The sequence below is a fragment of the Nycticebus coucang genome, chromosome 13 (genome assembly GCF_027406575.1).
Source record: "Nycticebus coucang isolate mNycCou1 chromosome 13, mNycCou1.pri, whole genome shotgun sequence".
NCBI classification, from domain to species: Eukaryota; Metazoa; Chordata; class Mammalia; order Primates; family Lorisidae; genus Nycticebus; species Nycticebus coucang.
The window spans coordinates 102,427,905-102,448,901 of NC_069792.1; the positions used below are offsets into that span (position 1 = coordinate 102,427,905).

The following is a 20,997-nucleotide window of genomic DNA, read 5'->3' on the forward strand; positions in this document are numbered from 1 at the left end:
TAAGGAGCCTCAGTAGCACTTCAACAAAAGAAAGGTCTGGTCTTTGAGCAAAAGCTGTTTTGGGCTCAGAAGAGAGGGTGGCTCCCAGGCACTTTAAGGATTAGGGACACAGAGAGTACCTGGAATGTCCCCCTGGTGTGTTAGCTGGACAGCTGGAGGTGCTGTCCATTAAAGAGGGGCACGTGATGGGGGAAATGTCAGGTAGGGTATTCGTGATAGAATGGCACCTCCTTGCATTTACAGGACAGCTGGGTGGTAGGTCCAGGCTAGATAGCTGGCAGTAACTACGCTTACAGCAGGTGAGGGGAGGGTAACACTGACAGCAGGATCATGGAGACATGACCTCAGCAGTAACACTAGGCCCTATTATAGGAGTCCTAGCCCCGAACATGCCTTGTATCTAAGGGAAGGAAAATAGCGTTTCCATTGTCATCCTGGCTAGAAGAATAGAAGGAGATACGGGGCAGAGTCTAGAACTGAGAGAAAGGCAGTGGCAACAGAGCTGAAGGCAGTGGAAGGATGCGGGCCTACAGGACCAGAGTGGAGGGTAGCAGGAAATGAGGGTAGCACTGAGGGCTCAAAGGATTGGCTCAATGTATAGAATAACAGTTTCAGGAGCCAGTGGTCAACAGTCGGGGAGGCCTCTATAGGCCTCTGGGAAGAGATCCCAGTGCCATGTTCCTCTGACCAGTGGGACCCGGAGCTAAAGTCCATTCTTTTTTTTTTTCCTGAGACAGAGTCTCATTTCATCACCTTTGGTAGAGTACCATCCCGTGAGCTCAGGCCACCAGCCTCAGCCCTCAAGTCCATTCTTTAGCTTTGCCTGCTCACCCATTTCTATAGCCCTTGTTGGGCTGGGGCAGGTCTGCACAGACACGGTGAAAGGGACGCTCACTGGTTCTTGGTTCTTAAGTGTCTTTTAATGATTCCAGCTGGTGGCCCTTTTCCCCAGCCTTGGTGGCTTTGTCCTCGGTAAGCAATCAGCAGAGGTTGTCCTGAGGAAGTTCAGAAGTAGGCTTAGATCTCAGGCCTGTGAAGGAAAATCAGTGCCCTCCCTGTAATCTGTTGGTAAAGACAGAGTCATTTCTGCTTGGTCTGCCTGCCCCACCCCCTCCTCTACTTCTGGTACCTTTGCTGGCTGCTAGGTGGAAGCTGCTGGAAGGAGTTCTCAAGAGCAGGGCCTTTGGGTGCTACACATCTCACAGCCAGGGCGGCTTGGGGTGTTAATGAAGGTGCACGAAGGGCAGGGCCAGCCAGGCTGAGGAAATGAGACAGTTGCTACTTTCGTGCTGTCTCATCCCTACAGCTACCCAGACCTTGCCCACCCCCTGCCCTACTCAGTCCTTTGCCCACCTGAAGGGGGCTGGGGAGGCTGGAGGTGGCTGGTTGGGGGGCTTGGGGCAGCCCCATTGATGGGGGAAACAAATGTCCTAGTTTCCTGTCCTCCTGGGGACGCTGAGGGCTGTATCCTGTAGCAAGGGGTGGAACTCAGGGCTGTGTCAGGTTGTACCCCACCTCCCTCACCCTACCCATCAAGGACTGACCTGGGGCTTCTCGAGGGGCTGAAAGTAAGTAGAGGAAAGCATGGTCCCCATCTTGCCAGACCCCATAGGAGGCAAGGCTGCGCTCAGGCACACACAGGCACTGCCCAATGATCCAGCGCTGCACGGCTGGTGGGAAACCGAACTCAGAGAACACCTGGGACCAAAGCATTACAGCAGGCAGTTTCACCCAGGGCCCCCTAACTCCAGCAGGGCTCCCTAAGTCATGTGCTCACCTGCTCCTGGAGGGCTGCAATGGTGCAGTGGGGGTAGACTTGCAGTGCAACATGGGCAGAAGACGAGGAAGATGCAGCAGACGCAGCGTCTTCAAGTGTGACCTGTAGCCTGGGGTAAAATGTGGGTGATGGGATGGGCAGGGAACCTGGGAGGGCAAGGTGAGGAAGAAGTCCCAGGCCTCACCTGATGGGACCAGGTGGGAAGCAGGCTTCCTGGAGCTGGACACTGAGGGTTGCATGATTCTGGGCCAGGATAGCTGCAGCTTGGGCTGCCCCCTTCTCATCCCCATCTGCAATGGCCTGGGCCAGGCGCCCTGCCAACTCTTCTACAGAGAAAAGGAAGGACAGCTGTTACAGCTGGGCACTGCCCACCTCCCCTAACCTTCCAACCTGTCTGCCCTTACCTTTCTCCATCAAGTCCCCAGGGGTCTGGGGAAGATCAGCCTCAGGTTGGGGGACCTTGAGTGTGGGAGTTCCAGGGGGACTGGACAGGGAAACAGGGCATGTTTCTGGGCCCAGGGCTGGGGTTGAGCTGCCACTGCCTAGAAGGGAAGATGTGAAGTGGGCTAGCAGCCTTCACCCAGGCCTCTTAGCCTTAAGGTTCCCTCCAGGACTTTTGCCTTCTCCCTCAACTGGGTCCTCACCAAGGCCCTGCCTTAGACCATACTTCAAGCCACACCTTCCCCTCCCAGCCTCAGCCCTTGCAAACCCCTCAGAAGATCCTGCCAGACTCCAGTTGGTGCTGGAGTTGCTCTTGGCTTGTCCTTAGGACTAGAGTCCTTCTGAACCTTTCTGCTGCTTGATCCCACTTGTCTTCCTCCACAGAGGCCAGGCCACCTCTGCTAACCCTTTTTGCCAACCACAAATGCCCCCTAGGACTCACAGCAGAACCAACAGCAAGCCCTTGGGCAGGGTCCTATAGTCAGGGGACCACTTCCCATCCTAGCTCCCCCATTGCTCAAAATACAATTGGACTGCCTTCCTTGGGCATCTTTATAAAACTGGGCACATTGCTGTCTTCCTTCTTACCTCCCACTTGAGGCTCTGGCCATTGAAATGGAGAGTCCCCACATAATACTGACATAGCTCCTATGATACCCCCAGGCCCTTGGTATTCTGAACTGTCCACTAAAATAAGCAGGGCCCTCCAAGCACCCAGCACCGTGCCTGGCATTGGCTCCACCAATCTCAAAATTCCCTGCCCCTGCGCACACTTGCCTCATGGATTTTGTTTGCTGGTCCCTCGGCCACATGGTTCATGCCAGAACATTAAAATTTCACTCATGGGTCCCATTCTCCATGAGGTTCTCTGTTACCCTATTTTAAATAGCAGCCCTCCCTTCATGCTTCCATTTAACAGAAATTTACTGTACTTTGTATGTTGCCCCCTCTCTAAAAATGCAAGCTTAAAGAGAAAAGGGATTTGAGGTTTTGTTGTGCTAAGAAATGTCTAGTACAGAGCAGGTGCTGAACAGACATACTCAGGGAATGAATGAAATGAGCCCCTATTTTTTTTTTTCTGAGACAAAGAGTCTCAAGCTGTCACCCTGGGTAGAGTCCTGTGGCGTCAGCTCACAGCAACCTCCAACTCTTAGGCTCCAGCAATCCCCTTGCCTCAGTTTTTCTATTTTAGTAGGGACGAAGGCTTGCTTTTGCTCAGGCTGGTCTCAAACTTGTGAGCTCAAGCAATCCACCCGCCTCAGCCTCCCAGAGTGTTAGGATTACAGACATGAGCCACTGCGCCCAGACCCTTTTCTCTTTCTAAACACTGAGCTGCCCAGGCCTCTTCTACATCACAGTCTTCCTACCCCACTGGCAGCTCTTCCCCTATCTCAGTTTGTGAGCTGTCTTTCCTCTCCCTGCTGGACCATCTTCTTGCTTCTCTAACCTGGTGACCCTGGTTGACCTCTCCTACTTCTCCAGAGCCCCACCTCCAAATCATGTGTGTGAGAACCCAACCACCCCCATCACCTCTCAAACAAGCCCTCTGTCTGGGAGCCCTGCACTATCTGGTCTCACCATCTTTCTCAGGCTTAACTTTGAACTCTTCCATTTAAACAGCTATGAGACCCAGCCAGGTGGCTCATGCCTATAATCCTAGCACTCTGGGAGGCCAAGATGGGTGGACTGCTTGAGCTCACAGGTTGAAGACCAGCCTGAGGAAGAGCAAGACCCTTGTCTCTAAAAATAGCCCGGCATTGTGGCCGCCCCTGTAGTCCCAGCTACTCTGGAGGCTGAGGCAAGAGAATCCTTGAGCCCAAGAGTTTGAAGTTGATGTGAGCTATGACACATGGCACTCTACCAAGGGCAACAAGGTGAGACTTTATCTCCAAAAAATAAAACAGCCAAGAGACCCAGCTAACACCGTCTTCTAAGGCTCTCTGGAAACATCCTTCTCTCCAGCCCTATTGGGCACCAACCTATGTGACTGCAGAAGTCTCAGTCTTCAGCAGCAAATACTCGTGTGAGGCTGTCATTCTCCCATTGGATCTGCTCCCATTGTTCTGTAGATAATCTGCCTCCACACGGGGCCTGAGGCCTGCTCACTCTGCCTCTCCAGCTTATCTGGTGTTCCAGGTTCCACCCTCTCTACCCTTCCTCCACTTTCTGCCTCCTGAGAACCTTCTTAGGCCCACAGCAGTGGGAGGGTGGGCCCAGTTTTGCCATTGGGGTGCTAGGACTACTCCAGATGAGTCTCCACTCCAGAGCACTGACCATTCTGTCCCTCCACGGTGGCACTTCGGACTAGCGCTGCCCACCGCTGAGCTTCCTGAGGGTTGAGAAAGTGCAGACTGAAGGTTCCAGGCCCTCCTGGTGGAGGCTGCAGCTCATGCTGGTTAGGGCCCCGGATGGTGTAGGAGATGGACTCCAAGGGCCACTCCAAACTGACCTGATGGGGAGAGTGCGGGTTCGGAGCCTCCCATTACACGTGATGAACAAAGGAATACAATTAGGTAGCATATATAGGCCATGTACACGGTCCTGAGCCCTTCACAACCTACTATCAAATCCTCACAATAGTCCTGTTAAGTAGTTACCGGCAATACCCCCTTTTCTTTTCTTTTCTTTTTTTTTTTTGTAGAGACAGAGTCTCACTGTACCGCCCTCGGGTAGACTGCCGTGGCGTCACACGGCTCACAGCAACCTCTAACTCTTGGGCTTACGCGATTCTCTTGCCTCAGCCTCCCGAGCAGCTGGGACTACAGGCGCCCGCCACAACGCCCGGCTACTTTTTTGTTGCAGTTTGGCCGGGGCTGGGTTTGAACCCGCCACCCTCGGCATATGGGGCCGGCGCCCTACTCACTGAGCCACAGGCGCCGCCAATACCCCCTTTTCTACAGATAAGAAAACATAAGAAAAATGAGTGCTCAAGCGCACCCAGCCGGCAAGCAGAAGAGACTGGCCTCAGGCTCCGCGCCCCGCCTGGGCCGAGCCGACTCACCGTCCCAGGGCCGGTGCCCAACAACTCCAGCCGGAAGTGCCCCGGGTGCTGTGGGTCTGCGCTCAGCTGCAGCCTCCGTAGCTGCACCTCGACGTCCGGTCCGGCGCCCAGCGGCCTCACCGCGGCGTTCACAGCCAAGAGCACTGCGGTGGAGCCCGAGACTGACACAGCCGCCGCCCCGCCCGCGGGCGGTGCCATCTCAGGTCCGACCAGGTCCCGACCCTCCGAGCCGGCTTCCGTCGGACCGGGCCTCTGAGCGGCTCCGCCAGCCGGAAACCGCAGTTGCGAGCCTCGGGTTCCGGGCACAACCAGAGCGTTAGGGCTCAGGGCAGGACCGAGCGCCGCGCACCCGCCAAGCCTGACTCGTTCGCTTTGCCCAGGAATGGGCGAGGCCAGAGGCGGGCGACGTGTAACGGGCCCGAGCAGGGCGCCGAGGAGGTCACATGTGAGCTGGACCTCCGGAGCAAAGGATCAGGGACCGAAGCACAGGCCACAGCTGGAGGACCGGCACAGCATCATCGCCCCAAGAGATTCAAGCGGGCAGAGGCTGCAGCGGTGCAGGTAACTACCCACAGCGCCCAGCGAACTCCGCCACGCCCACACCGCGAGCAGGGCCTGCCGCGCCTCCCTGGGAACCGGGCCGATCCCCCAAGGGGGTGGAGCCCGCCAAGTTGCGACCAGTGAGCGCCGGGGGAAGGCGGGCTCGTACGAAGATAAGCGTGACAGACAGGCTTCTGAGCCAGTGAGAGTGGAAGGCAGAACTGAGCGGCGGGTACCGCACCCAATGGCTACTCGACCTCCCGATCCCCGAGGCTACAGCGGGCCATTCAGAAGCGTGGGGACGGGCCGTGCGGACGCTTGTTGTTGTCCGCCGGGGGAGGCGGAGGTTGCTCGCTCGCTGGCTCGCCGGGGCGTTCTGTGGCGGTCGGCGGCAGGTCGGTCGCGAGGGCGGGCGCTGTGCAGGGGGGCGAGGCTATGTCGCGGCGGCAGCCCGGATGGGCCGGCAGGGCCGGGAGTAACGGGACGTCGCCGCGGAGCTTCTTCCCCTTGATGCCGTGCGGCCCGAGCGGAGGCCGCGGCGCCACCCTCCGGTCCTGAAGAGCCCGCACTGCGCGGAGTCCGCCTCGCCTGAGGACCGGCACCGACGCGGAGCCACCCGGCCCTGCCCAGCCTGGTGCGGCCTGGTCAGCCCAGCCCAGGAAGGTGGGTGTACGCCTGCTGCCCCGCGCTGTCTCTGGCGGCCGGAACCGCAGACCCCAGCAGGCCTCGCGCGGCGCGCTGCCTCCTGGGACTTGTAGTTCCACCGTGGTTCGGAGGGCGCCGCTACCCCAGACGCGCGGGCGCGGCCCCGGCCTCGCAGGCGCCGCAACACCCTAGTGGGGCCGCGATCCTGCGATCCGTAGTGTCCAGATAAACTAGACGCTTTTAGAGAGTAGAGCGGAGAAGCCTATGGGCTTTCTCTCCCTCTTGCCAAAGAACAGCCAGAGCAGGGAAAAGAGCCTGTCCAGGTGACCGCAGGTCTGAGAGCCCCAGGTGTCCTTGTTCCCAACCGGGATTCGGGTTCTTACCCAGGCTGAGGATCCCAGCTTGGCCTGAGGGGGGCTGCGAGAGTCATGTCCCTTCGCGGCCTCAAGACAACCCCCACGGGGGGTGGACTTTTTTTTCTGGATGTGGATGGGGAGTGTTGAGGAAGAGACTAAGCCAGCAGGAGCCCTCATGGCCTCCCGGCCTGGTCTTAGAACTCAGTGCCTTCCAGAGGGTGTGGCTGAGCTTGAGCCTGGACTTGCCACCCTCAGGTAAGGGGATCTCGTCAGCCAGCAGACCAGGAGAGGGAGGGGAGCTGCCAGGAGCCAGACCCCGTTTGTTTACAGCGGGGAGTTAGCAGGGCTGAAGGCAGAGCCCCATGGGGCCAGATACCCATGGCCTGGTCTCCTGCATCCTCAGGCAGCTTTAGCCCCTCTGGAGCACTGAGCCCCTTCCCCGAGGACATGAAGCTATTGGAGAACTCAAGCTTTGAGGCCATCAACTCTCAGCTGACTGTGGAGACTGGAGATGCCCACATCATTGGAAGGTGAGGCCAGAGGTTCTGGGGGCTGGCATTTCAGAGCTTTATTCTGCTCTAGCCCCTGAATCAAACCTGGGAGGCAATGTTCTGTGGTCCTACCTGCATCCCATAGAATTGAGAGCTATTCGTGTAAGATGGCAGGAGACGACAAACACATGTTCAAGCAGTTCTGCCAGGAGGGCCAGCCTCACGTGCTGGAGGCACTTTCTCCACCCCAGACCTCAGGCCTCAGCCCCAGCAGGTGAGCTGAGGTGGGGCCTGCCCCTGGGAAATGTAGGATGGTGGGCTGGGCTGACAATTCTCTCTACAGACTGAGCAAGAGCCAAGGTGGTGAAGATGAGGGCCCCCTCAGTGACAAGTGCAGCCGTAAGACCCTCTTCTACTTGATTGCCACACTCAATGAGTCCTTCAGGCCTGACTATGACTTCAGCACAGCCCGCAGCCATGAGTTCAGCCGGGAGCCCAGCCTCAGCTGGGTGAGGGTCAGGTGGCGGGAAGGGAGCTGCAGCCCCACAGCCATCCCACTGTCCTTCCCCAGTTTTGGTTGTCCCAGGCTCCACCCAGTTCACACCTGCTGCCCTGGGCCTTTTGTCAGCCTGACTATGACCTGTCTTAGGTGGTGAATGCAGTCAACTGCAGTCTGTTCTCAGCTGTTCGGGAGGACTTCAAGGCCCTGAAGCCACAGCTGTGGAATGCGGTGGACGAAGAGATCTGCCTGGCAGAATGTGACATCTACAGGTGGGCCAGCATCCCTGTAGGTGGGACCCCAGGTGTGTGTGGCACTTGGGGCCTCATGTCAGCTCTTACCCCACACTTACCAGCTATAACCCAGACTTAGACTCAGACCCCTTTGGGGAGGATGGCAGCCTCTGGTCCTTCAACTACTTCTTCTACAACAAGCGGCTCAAGCGAATTGTTTTCTTCAGCTGCCGCTCTATCAGGTGGGCACCATCTGCCTCCTCCCAGCTCCCTGTTGGGCTCATGCAGTTTCCTCAGCGGCCCCTACCTGTTCTTGACCTTGTTCCCTCAGACATCCTCCCGGGAGCTAGTGGCAGGCCTGAGGTAGGCCATCTAAGACTGGTTTCCCCACTTCCCCCAGTGGCTCCACTTACACACCCTCAGAGGCAGGCAACGAGCTGGACATGGAACTGGGGGAGGAGGTAGAGGAAGAAGGCGGAGGCAGCGAGGGTGGGTCCGAGGACACCAGCACCACAGAGGACAGGTGTGTGATGATGGCTGTGACCTGGGACCTTGGAATCTGGAGTGGGTATGACAGGCTGGGGGCTCTCTGTCTGGTCTCAGTGGGAGCTCCTCAAGGCCTGCTATGTGCCAACCCTTGCCCAGGGTCCCAGTGATGTGTATGTGATGAGCAGAGGCCCCAGCTTCATCCAGCTTCAACCAATGCCTGGACCTGCCCACCTGAGAGGCCCACGGCCTCCCCAGCTGCTGGCCAGACCCTGGTGCTGCCACAGTCCCAGTGCTGCCCAAGGCCACACCTGCCTGGCCCTTTGGTTCCAGCCTATGGATGTCCACTCACCCCCACAGGCTGCCGCTGCTGTGCTGTGGCTGGACTAGATGGACAGCACGGGGCCTGGTGGGAAGAGCGACTGCCTGCCCAAATGAACTGTCACAGGCAGGGAGAGCTGGACACAGAGTTTATTTTTGTATTTTGTACTGGGCCTGCACACTCTACCCCAAAGGGTCTGTAGCCTGAGGCCCGGAAAGCAGGCCCCAGTGGTCCCTGGCTCTGGTCTAAGGCCAGCCCCTGGCGCCCACCTGCACCCCACCTTGCCTGTTGACCGCGTGCACTGAATGTCACTTTGCTGCAGCTCATTTGTTTCCAATAAAAGTTTCTGTGATTTTGTGTGGACCTGGATGCAGCGCGAGGGCAGGGAGTGTGGTGGGGGCGGGGCCAACGTCTGGTATCCCAGCAACAGCGCTGAGCCTGCTGGGTACAGAAGCTGTTGAATCAGGACCGGTCACCCAGATGGAGGCACAAGTGCCGGACTCCAGCAGATCCTTTTCAGGAGATAATCCGATTCTGGACCCGGACCTGTATGACACGTACAGCTTTGATGTCCCAGACCCTGGTCTGCTCGTGGAAAAGAATGGTGAGGGGGCCTGGCCTCCTCCCCTAATGCCCCTTTATGGAGCAGGACTCAGGCTAAAGTTGACGAACCCCACCCCACCCCCAGGCAGTTCCTGACCCGAAAGGGCTCTGAGAGGTGGGCTTCCGGCTGCCCACAACTTTCAAGGTTGGGGGGCCCAAGGCCATGGTGACCGTGTCCCAACTCCTGCTCGCAGAGTTGTCTTTCACCGAGCTGCCGCAGGTCCTTCCGCTCTTCACCGGCAGCCAGCAGTGGCAAGGCAAGTCCCCGAGTGCCCGCGCCCACCAACTGTGGCTGCTCCTGCGTGGACGCCTCCACGACATCGTCGAGAAGGTACAGCTCGCCCTGGGCGTCTGCTGGGGCCTCTTTAAGGGGCTGGTCCCTCTGCGACCCTCACCTGGTGCATTGTCCCACCACAGGAGAAGACAGCCGAGCTGCATGTGGCATGCCTTACGCACGGGCTGGAGCCGCTGCGCCGCCTGGAGGTGGCGGCCGGGCTGCGCTCCGTGGCACAGGACCCAGCGGGTGGACGCTTTGTGGTGCTCGATGGCGCGGGCCATCTGCACCTGCACAGAGAAGATGGCTGGGCTCAAGAGAAGCTCCCGGCGCCTGTGGCACTTACAGGGCTGGTGGCCGTGCTGGGCCCGCTGGGCGCCCTGGGTCGCTTTGTAGGCTGGGGCCCTGTGGGGCTGGCCATCCTAGGGCCCAGCTTCAACCTGCTGTGGCTGAGCCAGCTGGGTGTGGGCGGGGCGCCAGGATGCGAACCTACCTGCTGCCTGCCGGCCCCCGACTGGGGGCTGCTGGTTGTGGCCCACGTGAGCGGCAGCCTGGCGCTCTGGAAATTCCGCTCAGGTGGTCGCCGCCTGGTGCTGCGTGGGCCACCCCTGCAACCGCCAAGCCCAGCTGGCCAGCTCAAGCGTTTGGCTCTGGGACCAGCACCTCCCTATGAGGCCCGGTGCTGCTTCGCGGCCTGTGGTTCAGCTGTGCTGACCTTCAATCTGCAGGTCTGGGCTCTCGTAGATGTGCGCAGGGACCTGCACAAAACGTGAGGGGGTCCGCAAGCGAGAGCCGGTCGTGGCAGGGGCACAGGCCACTTATGTACAAAGCTGTGCTAAGATCTTCGGCCACTGCTGTCATTCCCCATCCGCAGCACCATCTCGGACCTGGCTTACTGTGAGGAGGTAGAGGCAATGGTGACAGCTTCCCGGGACAGCACAGTGAAGGTGTGGGAGGCTGACTGGCAGATCCGGATGGTGTTCGTGGGCCACACAGGTGCGCCCATTCTTTGTCCAACTCAAGCTCTGGCCAGGCCTCTCAGCGCTGGCTGCAGGCCGAGCTCACAGCTCTCCTGCCCGCTCCCTGGTGCACTCGAGTGACCCGCGCCCCTCCCACAGGTCCAGTGACGGCGCTGGCTGTGCTCCCGAACACCACCCTGGCATTATCGGCCTCACAGGACGGGACGCTACGTACATGGGACTTGCGGGCAGCAGCACAGGTGGGCGAGGTAGGGCTATGCTACTGGGGCCAGGACGCGCGGTCAGGGCGCGTGAGACACCTGTTGGCACCTGTAGGCCCTGGCTGGCCTGTGCTCTCGGTGTGTACAAACAGCGTGGAGCTGTGGCGCGTGCGTGAGCTCTACTCGCCACTGGCCCATCTGCCCGCACCAGTGCTCCATCTGCAGGTGGCGCCCACGCTTCCGGCGCCCACGCACCCGTCGCTTCCCACGCGCCTCGTGTGCGCCTGCGCCGATGGCTCGGTCTACCTGGTGTCGGCTGCGACTGGGCGCACAGTGAGCGCGCTGCTGCTGGGACCCGAAGACTGCGCAGCTGCAGTGGCCTACTGCCTTCCATGTGAGGCGCTCTGGCTGCTGACGCAGGCCGGGCACCTGGTACGAGCCAACGCGGCCCTCAACCCCATGCTTGTGCTGCACCGGGTGCAGCCGCCGCCTCCCCAGGCGCCATGGCCCTGCTGCCTGCACCTTTACAGCCACCTCACAGACCCCGGCAGCGCGTTTGCCTCCTGGGAGCTCGTGCGCCAGAACAGGGGCGAGCCCCGCCGCAGCACTGTGGCCTGGAAGAACAAGAACCGGTGGGTGCTGGAGCTGGTGAGGACCAGCCAGGAGGACTTGGCGACAGGGCCGCACCAACAGTCCCATGCCACCCACAGGTTCTTGCCGGTGGTGGGGCACACTGATGGCACTCTGTCAGTTCTTGAGTGGTTCTCGTCCGAGACTGTCTTCCACACAAAGGCTCACAGCCCGGGTCCAGTCACCGCTATTGCATCCACCTGGAACAGTGTCGTGTCTTCCGGTCGGTTCCTCCCTGCCCAAGTGGTCATCCTGGGAGCTCCTCCACTCCCCCAAAGCCCGGCACGAGTCTTACTGTCCGCAGGCGGAGACCTGACGGTGAAGATGTGGCGAGTCTTCCCCTACGCCGAGGAGAGTCTGAACTTACTGCGCACCTTCTCCTGCTGTCACCTAGTCATGACACTCTGTGCCCTTGGCAAACGTGTCACCGTAGGCTTTGAGGACCCAGACAGTGCCACCTATGGCCTGGTACAGTTTGGCCCAGGCGACAATCAGAGATTCGATCACCGGCCCCAAGATGACCCCACGGACCACATCACTGGTGAGGAGCAGGGAGAAGGGGGAGTCTTCACTGCCAGTTGCTGGGGCCTGACCTGACACCCACCCTCAGGCCTGTGCTGCTGCCCCACGCTCAAGCTGTATGCCTGCTCCAGCCTAGACTGCACTGTCCGCATCTGGACCGCCAAGAACCGCCTGCTGCGGTGGGCTGGGGCCAAGGGTGGGGCGGGCTAGGAGGCAGCTGGCTGGGCTCTCCCACCTATGCCCCTTCCCAGACCAGTTGCTGGAGAGGCCGAGAACCTTGCCCCTGCTGTTTCCTTGTGTGGAACAGGGCATGGACTCTGACTTCGGTACCCCTCCAGGCTCCTACAGCTGAACAGTGCCCCTCAGGCCCTGACCTTCTGCAGCAACAGTGGAGACCTGGTGCTGGCACTGGGCTCCCACCTATGCCTGGTATCCCATGGGCTCTACCTGCCCACATCCTACCTGGTTAAGGTGTGCTAGAGGACAGGGTGGGCAAAGTGGGGCCACTGCAGGCAGACATGGCTACCTAGGCCAGGAATTCAGGCTCCTTTCTCCTGCCCAGAAGCTGTGCTGGAAGGCTCCTGACATGGTGGATGACCCTCCACTGCCGTTGACCAGCCAGCAGTCGCTGACTTCTGCCCAGCTGCAGAGGCTTGCCAGCCTACATGGGGCAGCCAGCCTCAGGTCTAGTGGCAGGCCCCTTGGCCATCAGGGAGACCTACCCAGCCCCAGCACCCGCTTCCCTTCCAGGCCCCATCCCAGCCTCTGCCCTGACTGGCTGGTATGCCACCCTGTGTCCTACCTGTGCCTGTCCCCATCTGCAGTGCTGCCTTGTCTTTCATCCATCGCGAGATGGTCCCTCCTCAGCAACCAGTGGAGAAGGAGGTGGGTGGGTCCTCCTTAGCCCTGTCCCCTGCCAGGCTCAGACCTGGATCCCTGTGGTTGCCTGGGCAGCATGTTGCAAAGCTCAAGGAAGACTAGGTTGACCTCTGACCCCCCACCTCAGGACTTGGAAGCTCTAGTAGCCCGGGATCAAGACCTTCAGCAGCTGAGGGTGGGGCTGGTGGTCCCGGCAGACCGGCCCCCACCCTCCTGGCAGCAACGCCAGGAAGCCTTTGACAATTACCTACACCTGATATATGGCACCAGCCTGCTGGTGGGTGTTGGTCCTCCCCCAAACCAAGGCCCTGGCCCCTTCCCTCTTCTTAGGCCTCTAACACAGCATCTGGTCCTCTCCCTCCCAGGGCGTGCGGTCTGGAAAGGAGTCCTGGCAGTGGAACACTGGGAACCTCACAGTGGAGAGAGAGATCTGGAACATGTGTGCCCTGCCCAGAGCTGCCCCCTGTCTCTGGCAGGCTGTAGTCAACACTGAAGCACAGACAGTACCAACAGCCCTGCCCCCTCAGGACCTGGGGACCCTAGGCCAGCGCTATGCCCGCCCTCCCCAAGTCACCTTGCCCATCCCACCCACCCACCGGAGGGTACATAGCAGGGCCTCCCTGGTGAGCCTCCTGCCTCTCCCCCACCCAGGCCCTGATCTCAGCCACTGCCCCACCGGTGCCCTGACCTCCCGCCCCTGTCCGGTCATTCCCTCCATGCCCTAGCTTCTGGCTCGCTCCTCCCTATGCCACGACTTGGGTCTAAGCCTGGATCTGCAGCTACAGTGGGAACAGCTCCAAGGGTGGACAACCATGGTCCAGACCCCACCATCTTCCCACCTGAGGCACAGGGTGAGGGAGCCAGGCAGGTGGGGTGCCACCTACCCAAGGGCAGAGCTGCAGGGGTTCTGGGGGCTGCTCTGCTCTGAGACCGTGTCTGCTTCCCAGGTCCCCCTGCTGCTGAAGAGACGGCCCAAGGAGCCTCTCTCTAACGTTGGGGGCTTCTTTCCTGCCACTGCGCAATCACACAAGGTTAGGCCCCCCCATCCCCTCAGGGGCAACCCACTTCAGGAGGTCACTATTCTTGTATACCCCATCTTCCCTTTGCTTACAAAGCTCTGTCCAAATCTGACCAGCGGCCATGCCCAGCTACAGCCCAGAGGGCCAGGCCACAGCCTTCCTCCACCCACCCTTGGCCCCACCAGACCCAGTTCAGGTGAGGCTGTATTTGTGGACACTGGCTCTGTACTCCTGAGCCAGGCCTAAACCAGGGCTCCCAGAGCTGCTACTGGCTGTTTGTGCCTACATAGCCCTCTCCCTGGTGGAGGTGCTGGGTGGGGTGTGTGGGTCCATGAGCTTCTCCTGGAAAACCAGAGCCCCTGTCCTTTTGGGGAACTGGCCCCTACCAGGTGCCCAGGCAGGCCTCTGCCCCTCCCCCAGCACATGCCCAACACTGTCCCTTCCCAAGTGGGCTGCTGGCCTTTCTGGTGGGCAGCACCGTCAAGCTCTCCATTGCCCTCTTCTTCTGCGATCCTTCTTACCCATCCCCTTTCTTGCTACATGTGGACACCCCACTCCAGGGCTGGGGACTGAGTCCTGTGGGGAGCACGTGGGCATGCTCAGGCTCCTGGGCCAGCTGCTTCTCACTGACCACCCTGCCATCTGGGTATGGACAGCAGAGGCTGCTGCTTAGTCTGGCGCTGGAGGCCTGGAAGAGCTGGCTGGGGGCAGGAAGGCTCTGCAAGGTCATGAGGAGACCCAGGGAAGTATCTGGGCAGGGGTAGTCTAGGTTTTCAGCACCTGCTGTGCTCCCCCTCCCCTAGTACCCGCTGCCCATCAGCTTCCCAGGCTGCGTGCCCAACTCTGTGGTGCTACAGCAAATCTGGCTGCCCAGAGAGGTCAGCTGCCCAAGCTCCCTCGCCTGGCTCACACCCCAGAAGAGACATAAGGCAAGAAGGTCAGGCTGGGTGGCAGGGCAGGGCTCAGGGAGGGCTCTGCTATCCCCAGCCCAGCAGATAACATATCTGTACTCTTCTCTGCAGCCAAGTACCAGCCAGGATGACCTATGGCTGCAACGGCACAATAGGCAGTTTCACACCCAATGGCAAAGGGAACTCACCTTGTGGTTTGGGGAGGAGGAGGGAGAGGAGGAAAATCTGGACCTGGAAGATGACTGGACCTCAGCTTTCCCGAAAGTGTCCGACCAGCAGCTGAAACCCCAACAACTGGTTCCCGGAGAGGTGTGGGTCACCCCCAGGCCATGCTGGAGGGTGGGCTGGCTCTGACATCCAGAGAGGCCATGTCTACAGCTGCTGCGGCTCCCCCTAGGGCTCTGCAGATTTAACCCTGGAGCCCTCACACTCCCCTGAAGCCGCCAGATGGAAATACTACGGGAGTGCGTCTTGGGAAGAGTACTTCGGGCATCTGCCTAGGTTCCTGCATTTTTTCGTCTGCCAGGACTGGTTCAAAAGGCTGTTCCCCAACTTCAGCCTGGAGGTTCGGGGTGTGGGAAGCACAGGGTAGGGCAGGGGCACACCAGGTGTGGAGTGGGGGTCAGGGCTGCGGCACACCAACCCCGCAGGCATATCCTGAGATGGCCAGAGTGGAGGGCCTGGTTTCAGCACTCCTGGACCTGCTGAAAGAGGCCACATGGGCAGACCGAGTGTACATCCTGCATGCGCTGCTGCGGCTGCTTCCCGACGTCAGCAGCACCCTCCACGGGCAACTACAGAGCACTGTCCTGTACTTGCTCAATCTGGACCAGCCCCCCAGCTTTCAGGTGCGCTCCTCAGCCCAACCCCCACAATCCCCTAACTGTCACACTCACCAAGCATGGTCCCCTCTCTGCACTCAGGACCAGACGCAGAAGCAGTTTGTGACGCTGGCGCTGCAGCTGCTTCTGGCCTGCTCCCTGGAGTCCCGAGATGTGGTGCTGGAGCTTATGACCTACTACCTCTACTCACCAGCCCCCTGCCGGTGAGTGTTACCCCACTGGGCCCTGCTCACCAGTTGGGAAGGTCTCGGGATAAGCCACATGCATCTATCTCAGGCCAGAGATCAAGAAGCTGCTGGATGGGCTGGGCCTATGGGACCCAGAGGGCTTCCTGTTCAAGGAGCTGCTGACCTGGGTCCAGGGCTCTAACTTCGAGTCCAAGGCTGCACTGCGTAGGCGCTGCTGCCAGAAGCTGGAGGACCTGATCCAGAAGCTGCAGGTTTGGGCTGGCAGGGGTTAGGTGGGCCACCTCTGGGAAACCTCTGGCTGTCTTGGAGGCTTTCCTGCGGTCATCAGGGGAGAGCCAAGTGAGGCTAGGTGCTCCTTGCCTTGTCCAGCTCTGGGTCCAGGATCCTCACCTCAATGCATCTTTGGCCTCTCCCCTAGGCTGGGGCTTGGGCAGTGGGGCTTTCAGTGTCCACTCGGGGGCTCCAGGAACAAGGGCACTTCTTCCCCTGCAGGTGAACACCGTGCGGGCACCATCTATAGCCCAGTTGTCTACAGTGCTATCCAGGGTTTCAAATGATACCTTGGTGGCACTTTCTGCTTCCAAGGAGACTGCAGCATTGCAGGCTTTGATGTTCTCCAGGCCACTTGCAGGCACCTCATTGACACCTTCAGCCACCTCCTGGTCACCCTCCACCATCTCTGAGAGGCTCTCACATGCCTTGGAAGTACCTGTACTGGTGTTCCCACCTGCAGAGCCAGACCCAACCACCCTGCAGAGACACACCCAGCGCAAGCTCTCGGATATGCTGCAGACCTTCCCTGCAGTGCCCCAGACCCGAGCAGGCTCCTCTGTTTCCTCGGTGCTACCTGACCAGCTGCTGCCACTGGAGAAGACGGACTGGTCACGGTCACAGATGCTGGACCTAGGCCTCATTGACATGCTCAACTTATTCTGCGCGCATCAGCGGGCTCGGCAGCAGAGTTTGGCCCAGGAGACTGCACTCCCACGCCCACCAGGGCCCAACACAGTATTGCTGCCCCCTCGGGCTCATTGGTGTGTGGGGCACGGGCATCACCTGCATAGGGTGGCTGTGTGGCGAGTGGGTGGGCCCAGCTGACCCTACTTCCTTACCCCTAGGCGCCACCCCATTCTCCGGCTTCAGGAGGTCAAGAAGGTTCCAGGCTCTAGGATGAGACTGAGGGGTGAGTGGGTACAGAGTTGGAGATGGGACCCTAGCCCCACCCCTGCCTGTAGCCTCACTGCACTCCCTGCAGCCTCACTGCACTCCCTGCCACAGGCCGGATGCTGTCCCGGCTCTGTGCTGGCCGCGCCCTTGACGGCTCCATCCGGATGTTGAAGCTGCCACTACCCCGGGTGGAACTGCAGCCTTTCCCGCCTGGCTGGCCCAGGCCTGCCCGCTCTCGGCCCCCACTGCTCCTGCAGCCCGCCCTGCAGCGCTACTTCCTGTTGGACGACACGGACCCTGACAGCTACCGCTGAGCTAGCTGGTTGACCACCTGATGCCCCCACTTTCCCTTACCCCCAGCATGACAAGTAGCACCTGCTGTCGAGCCTGTCATTGGCCTTGACTAAGGCCCAATGTGGAATAAAGTCCAGGAGCTTCAGCAAGGTTGAGGCCATTTCTTTCTCTGGAGGGCCCTGGGGTGAACAAAGTCTGGCTGACCTGCAGGCAGCTAGTCATCCGTGGAAGGCAGGAGCGGAGGACATGGCTGAGTCTGTGGTGGGTGAGCATCAGGACGTGGTCAGCATATGTTGAGCGGCACTGGTGCTTGGGGGAGGCCTGATTAGATAGAGGAAGACAGTGTGGGCAGCACGTCACCACATGCATTCAGCCAAAGCCATAGGTCAGGCTCTGTGCCTGTAGCTCAGCAGTTAGGGCACCGGCCATATACACTGGGGCTGGAGGGTTCCAATCGGGCTGGGCCTGCTAAACGACAATGACAACAACAACAGAAATATAGCCAGGCATTGTGGCAGGTACCTGTAGTCCCAGCTACTTGGGAGGCTAAGGCAAGAGAATTGCTTAAGCCCAAGAGTTTGAGATTACTGTGAGCTGTGACACCACAGCACTCTACCGAGGGCGACATAGTGAGACTGTCTCAAAAAAAAAAAAAAAATGCTATAGGTCAGTTACTGTGTGTTCAAATGGGAGACTTCTCTTAGAGAAGGTTCCTGGCCAGCCTGTGGTCAGGTATGGAGGAGAGTGGGGAAGGGTGTGGCTGACCAAAGGTATATGTGCAGTGGGGCCTGTGGTATCGATCACACAAGTACAGGTGTGAACCACCGTGCCTGGCTGTCACCTTTATTCTGGAAAGGAGGACGAAGGAACCACATCTCCCTCTGAGAAGCAGCCTCTGAACCCATCCATCCACCAGTGCTGAGAGATGGACCTTGTTCCAGAGCCTGCAGAGCACTGGCTGGACCTCCTGCAGGAGCAGCTTTGCATTACTTTTGGGAAGTTCCCCCAGCTCTTTACATTCTTTTGTTGGGTTGTCTAAGGAGTGGTTTCTTTCCTGAGAGTATTTTCAGCTTTTGATTTTAGAAGTGTCTCCTCACCTGCGCACTGGGTAATTCGAACGTTTCCTGAGGAAGGCAACCCTCCGAGTTAGTTTGCGCCCACAGGAGAAGATCAAGACTGAGACTAGATATGTCTGGGAGGCAAACACGCCATCTGGGCCCAGGGCCCTGTCTCCTAAGTCTCTGCGGAGGTCTCGGTGGAAATCAGCCTCTGATCTCCCGAGCATCCTCTCTGAAATAAGGATGAAGGGGTCCCATGCGGCTCCAGTCAAAAAGCCCATCGTTTTAAAGAAGACTGTGGCCCATGCTGTCAAGGGCTCAGCTGTCAATTCGCCTTGCAGGAGCTCTAGGATTTCTTTTCTCTTGGAGAAAGAAAACAACCCTCCTAACAAGGAGCCATGTTTCACGATATGTCCTATCCTAGCCACCCCAACCACCACTCCTGTGCAAAACCTGGAGTGACTCTGACTTCGACTCTGGAGAAGGAGACCTGGATGCCAGAGATTTGGAAATGTCTAAGAAAGTCAGACGGTCCTACAGCCAGCTTGAGACCCTGGGCTCTGCCTCCACCTCCACCCTAGGTTGCCAGTCCTGCTTTGAGAGTCTGATAGGGGCAGAAGAGTTGTCGGGAGTCTCACCGGTGGTGTGTCCAAAGTTAGTCGAGCTCCCCAGGGTCCCTGCGAAGTCTTGCGCCCCCGACACAACTCTTCCTGGAATCTGACCCCCAACAGAAGCGAAAGAAGAAGGTGCCGGAGATCCTGAAATCAGAGCTGGATGAGTGGGCCGCAGCCATGAATGCTGAGTTTGAAGCTGTTCAGCAATTTGACCTCTTGGTTGAATGAGATGCAGTGGGGGTGCACCTGGCCAGACTCTCCCCACCTCTCCTTGTATATAGCCTCCTCTCTCTGTAGAGAGGACACTTGGGATCCTCTCTCCTGGCCTTGTTACCTGTATTTGCGTTAATGCCACATGTGAGGCCTGTCTTCCACTAAGAATTTATGCAGGGCAACAGCAATCTCTATTGGAGGAAGACTCAAGCGATTGTCTTGCCTCAGCCTCCCAAATAGCTGGGACAACAGGTGCCCACCACAACGCCCAGCCATATTTTGTTGCAGATGTTATTATTTTTTTTAGCAGGCCCAGGATGGGTTTGAACCCACCAGCCTTGGTATATGTGGCTGGTACCCACTGAGCTTTTACGGGCACCACTCAGTAGAGATGGGGTCTTGCTCTTGCTCAGGCTGGTCTCAAACTCCTGAACTCAAGCAGTCCACTCACCTTAGCCTCCCAGAATGCTAGGATCACAGGCATGAGCCACTGTGCCGAGCCCCATTTCCCCTTATTGATCAAGATCTTCCTCCAAAAGCATCGCTGATCTATCATCCTGTGGATAGGTTTAATGTTCCTTACTGCTGGGATGGTCCTGTCTTAGCTGCCAGGTTTGTCCCATGTTGGGAGGAGTCACTGGTGAGTAGGAACAAATGCCAAAACCCTTTTACTGGCCAGGCACGGTGGTTCACGCCTGTAATCTCAGCACTCTGGAGGACTGAGGCAAGAGCATCGCTTGAACCCAGGAGTTTGAGGTTGCTGTGAGCTAGGCTGTGCACGCTAGCCTGTGCAACATAGTAGAACTCTGTCTCAACAAAACAAAATGAAAAACAACACTTTAACCCATATTTGAGCAACAAGGGAGGTTCAAAGGGAGTGGCTCTGAAGCTAAGTCTACCTAGAGTCCATTGTCAAGTCCAGCTACATCTCTTCTATAGTTTTTGCCATCATCTCAAAGTACTAGGCCAGCATTATTCTATTGGGAGTTACATTTCTGCAATAAGTTTAACAAACACAAAGTTTAAAAAGGGAAGATAACAAATTAAAATTAATAATAATACGATGATCCAAGTTTGCATAGTGGTTCTGAGCCATGATTGGAGGCCTAAGTGCAGCCAACTGAGTTAATCAAATGAGCACGTGGACCTAGGTGGGACCCGTCATAACCATGTGGCTCGTCTCATGTTGTATGTATGGATCTCGGATTTCCTTGAGGAATCTATCCAGGCAGGTCATGTGGTTTTGTCAATAGTTCACACATTTCCTTATTTGAGCAACACATAACCACAGAGTCTTTTCAGTTCAAGTTTGTCAAGTTACCAGCAGAAGCTATTCGTGTGAAATTTCAATTACACCATTATCCTGGCAAGTGAAGAGGTAATGTTAAAAGGGTAAGAGTTTCCTTAGGACATGGATTCTTGTTCCTATGTCTCGGGACAAACTGATGGCAGAGTAGAAACATTAACTTATTTTCTTTCTTTTTTTTTTTTTGAGACAAAGCCTCACGTTGTTGCCTAGAGACATTAAATTTTGTTTTGATTTGCAGTTTGAATGTCTCTGGTTGTGGTATCAGGTGGCTTGGCCAACTTTTTATATGGCTGATTGGGGAAAAACACAAACTGTTTTTCTCTCATTTTCATGGCAAAACAGTCATCACAGAGGTTTCTGTGGCCATATTTGAGGGCTTCTCCCCTCATCAAGCAACCATCAATGCTACAGTGGACGCCAGCCAGGCACCCTCCCACCCCATCCTGACACTGGCTGCCTGAAAGCAGCATCTAATCACACAGGGTGAGGACTCAGGTCCCAAC

The 20,997-nt window shown here is 58.1% G+C and overlaps 3 protein-coding genes and 1 pseudogene across 10 annotated transcripts; 3 read left to right on the plus strand and 1 right to left on the minus strand.

Annotated features, from left to right (window-relative positions):
• Positions 1 to 743: 743 nt before the first annotated feature.
• SHARPIN (SHANK associated RH domain interactor) lies at positions 744 to 5,795 on the minus strand. 5 transcript variants are annotated; one of them, XM_053558344.1, is made up of 9 exons: positions 5,220 to 5,417; positions 4,493 to 4,667; positions 2,182 to 2,319; positions 1,962 to 2,103; positions 1,778 to 1,886; positions 1,545 to 1,698; positions 1,354 to 1,469; positions 1,130 to 1,258; positions 882 to 1,030 (listed from the first exon to the last, which is right to left on the minus strand). In XM_053558344.1, the coding sequence occupies exons 1-8, from the start codon at positions 5,415 to 5,417 to the stop codon at positions 1,169 to 1,171; spliced, it is 1,122 nt and encodes a 373-aa protein (XP_053414319.1). In that variant the 3' UTR covers positions 882 to 1,030; positions 1,130 to 1,168. The 5 variants fall into 5 exon arrangements, 3 of the variants coding, with proteins under 3 accessions (XP_053414320.1, XP_053414321.1, XP_053414319.1); XM_053558345.1 differs by lacking the exon at positions 1,354 to 1,469 and having other exon boundaries at positions 744 to 1,030; positions 1,778 to 1,879; positions 5,220 to 5,795; XM_053558346.1 differs by lacking the exon at positions 1,354 to 1,469 and having other exon boundaries at positions 747 to 1,030; positions 1,545 to 1,670; positions 5,220 to 5,795.
• Positions 5,796 to 6,071: 276 nt separating this feature from the next.
• MAF1 (MAF1 homolog, negative regulator of RNA polymerase III) lies at positions 6,072 to 9,146 on the plus strand. Of its 4 annotated transcripts, none has more exons than XM_053558353.1 (8): positions 6,072 to 6,422; positions 7,164 to 7,290; positions 7,397 to 7,525; positions 7,595 to 7,760; positions 7,901 to 8,022; positions 8,106 to 8,225; positions 8,384 to 8,506; positions 8,629 to 9,146. In XM_053558353.1, exons 2-8 carry the CDS (start codon positions 7,208 to 7,210, stop codon positions 8,648 to 8,650), a joined length of 765 nt encoding a protein of 254 aa, XP_053414328.1. In that variant the 5' UTR covers positions 6,072 to 6,422; positions 7,164 to 7,207; the 3' UTR covers positions 8,651 to 9,146. The 4 variants fall into 4 exon arrangements, with proteins under 4 accessions (XP_053414328.1, XP_053414329.1, XP_053414327.1 ...); XM_053558354.1 differs by lacking the exon at positions 6,072 to 6,422 and adding an exon at positions 6,887 to 7,015; XM_053558352.1 differs by lacking the exon at positions 6,072 to 6,422 and having other exon boundaries at positions 7,006 to 7,290.
• A 114-nt stretch (positions 9,147 to 9,260) lies between these two features.
• Positions 9,261 to 17,618, plus strand: WDR97 (WD repeat domain 97). The gene is given in 22 exon segments (XM_053558700.1): positions 9,261 to 9,395; positions 9,589 to 9,725; positions 9,812 to 10,437; positions 10,543 to 10,664; positions 10,787 to 11,480; positions 11,559 to 11,701; positions 11,783 to 12,019; positions 12,089 to 12,179; positions 12,339 to 12,471; positions 12,563 to 12,903; positions 12,955 to 13,156; positions 13,245 to 13,502; positions 13,605 to 13,730; positions 13,827 to 13,910; positions 14,702 to 15,118; positions 15,207 to 15,374; positions 15,460 to 15,657; positions 15,733 to 15,854; positions 15,928 to 16,093; positions 16,095 to 16,873; positions 16,958 to 17,022; positions 17,118 to 17,618. Coding segments are annotated over 22 exon segments (5,436 nt in total). The 5' UTR covers positions 9,261 to 9,271; the 3' UTR covers positions 17,321 to 17,618.
• An 800-nt stretch (positions 17,619 to 18,418) lies between these two features.
• LOC128563447 (sororin-like) lies at positions 18,419 to 20,552 on the plus strand (annotated as a pseudogene).
• The last annotated feature ends 445 nt before the right edge of the window (positions 20,553 to 20,997 follow it).

What these genes read in the sequence shown, in the direction of transcription:
- SHARPIN (XM_053558344.1), bottom strand. Translation starts at nt 5,417, where the DNA reads ATGGCACCGCCCGCGGGCGGGGCGGCGGCTGTGTCAGTCTCGGGCTCC. An exon ending in CACCGTGGAGGGACAGAATG is followed by an intron (nt 2,320 to 4,492) that starts GTCAGTGCTCTG and finishes CTTCCCTTCTAG; the next exon opens with GCAGTGGCAGCTCAACCCCA. An exon ending in TGGGGACTTGATGGAGAAAG is followed by an intron (nt 2,104 to 2,181) that starts GTAAGGGCAGAC and finishes TTTTCTCTGTAG; the next exon opens with AAGAGTTGGCAGGGCGCCTG.
- MAF1 (XM_053558352.1), top strand. Translation starts at nt 7,139, where the DNA reads ATGGCCTGGTCTCCTGCATCCTCAGGCAGCTTTAGCCCCTCTGGAGCA. An exon ending in TCAGGCCTCAGCCCCAGCAG is followed by an intron (nt 7,526 to 7,594) that starts GTGAGCTGAGGT and finishes TTCTCTCTACAG; the next exon opens with ACTGAGCAAGAGCCAAGGTG. An exon ending in TTCAGCTGCCGCTCTATCAG is followed by an intron (nt 8,226 to 8,383) that starts GTGGGCACCATC and finishes CACTTCCCCCAG; the next exon opens with TGGCTCCACTTACACACCCT.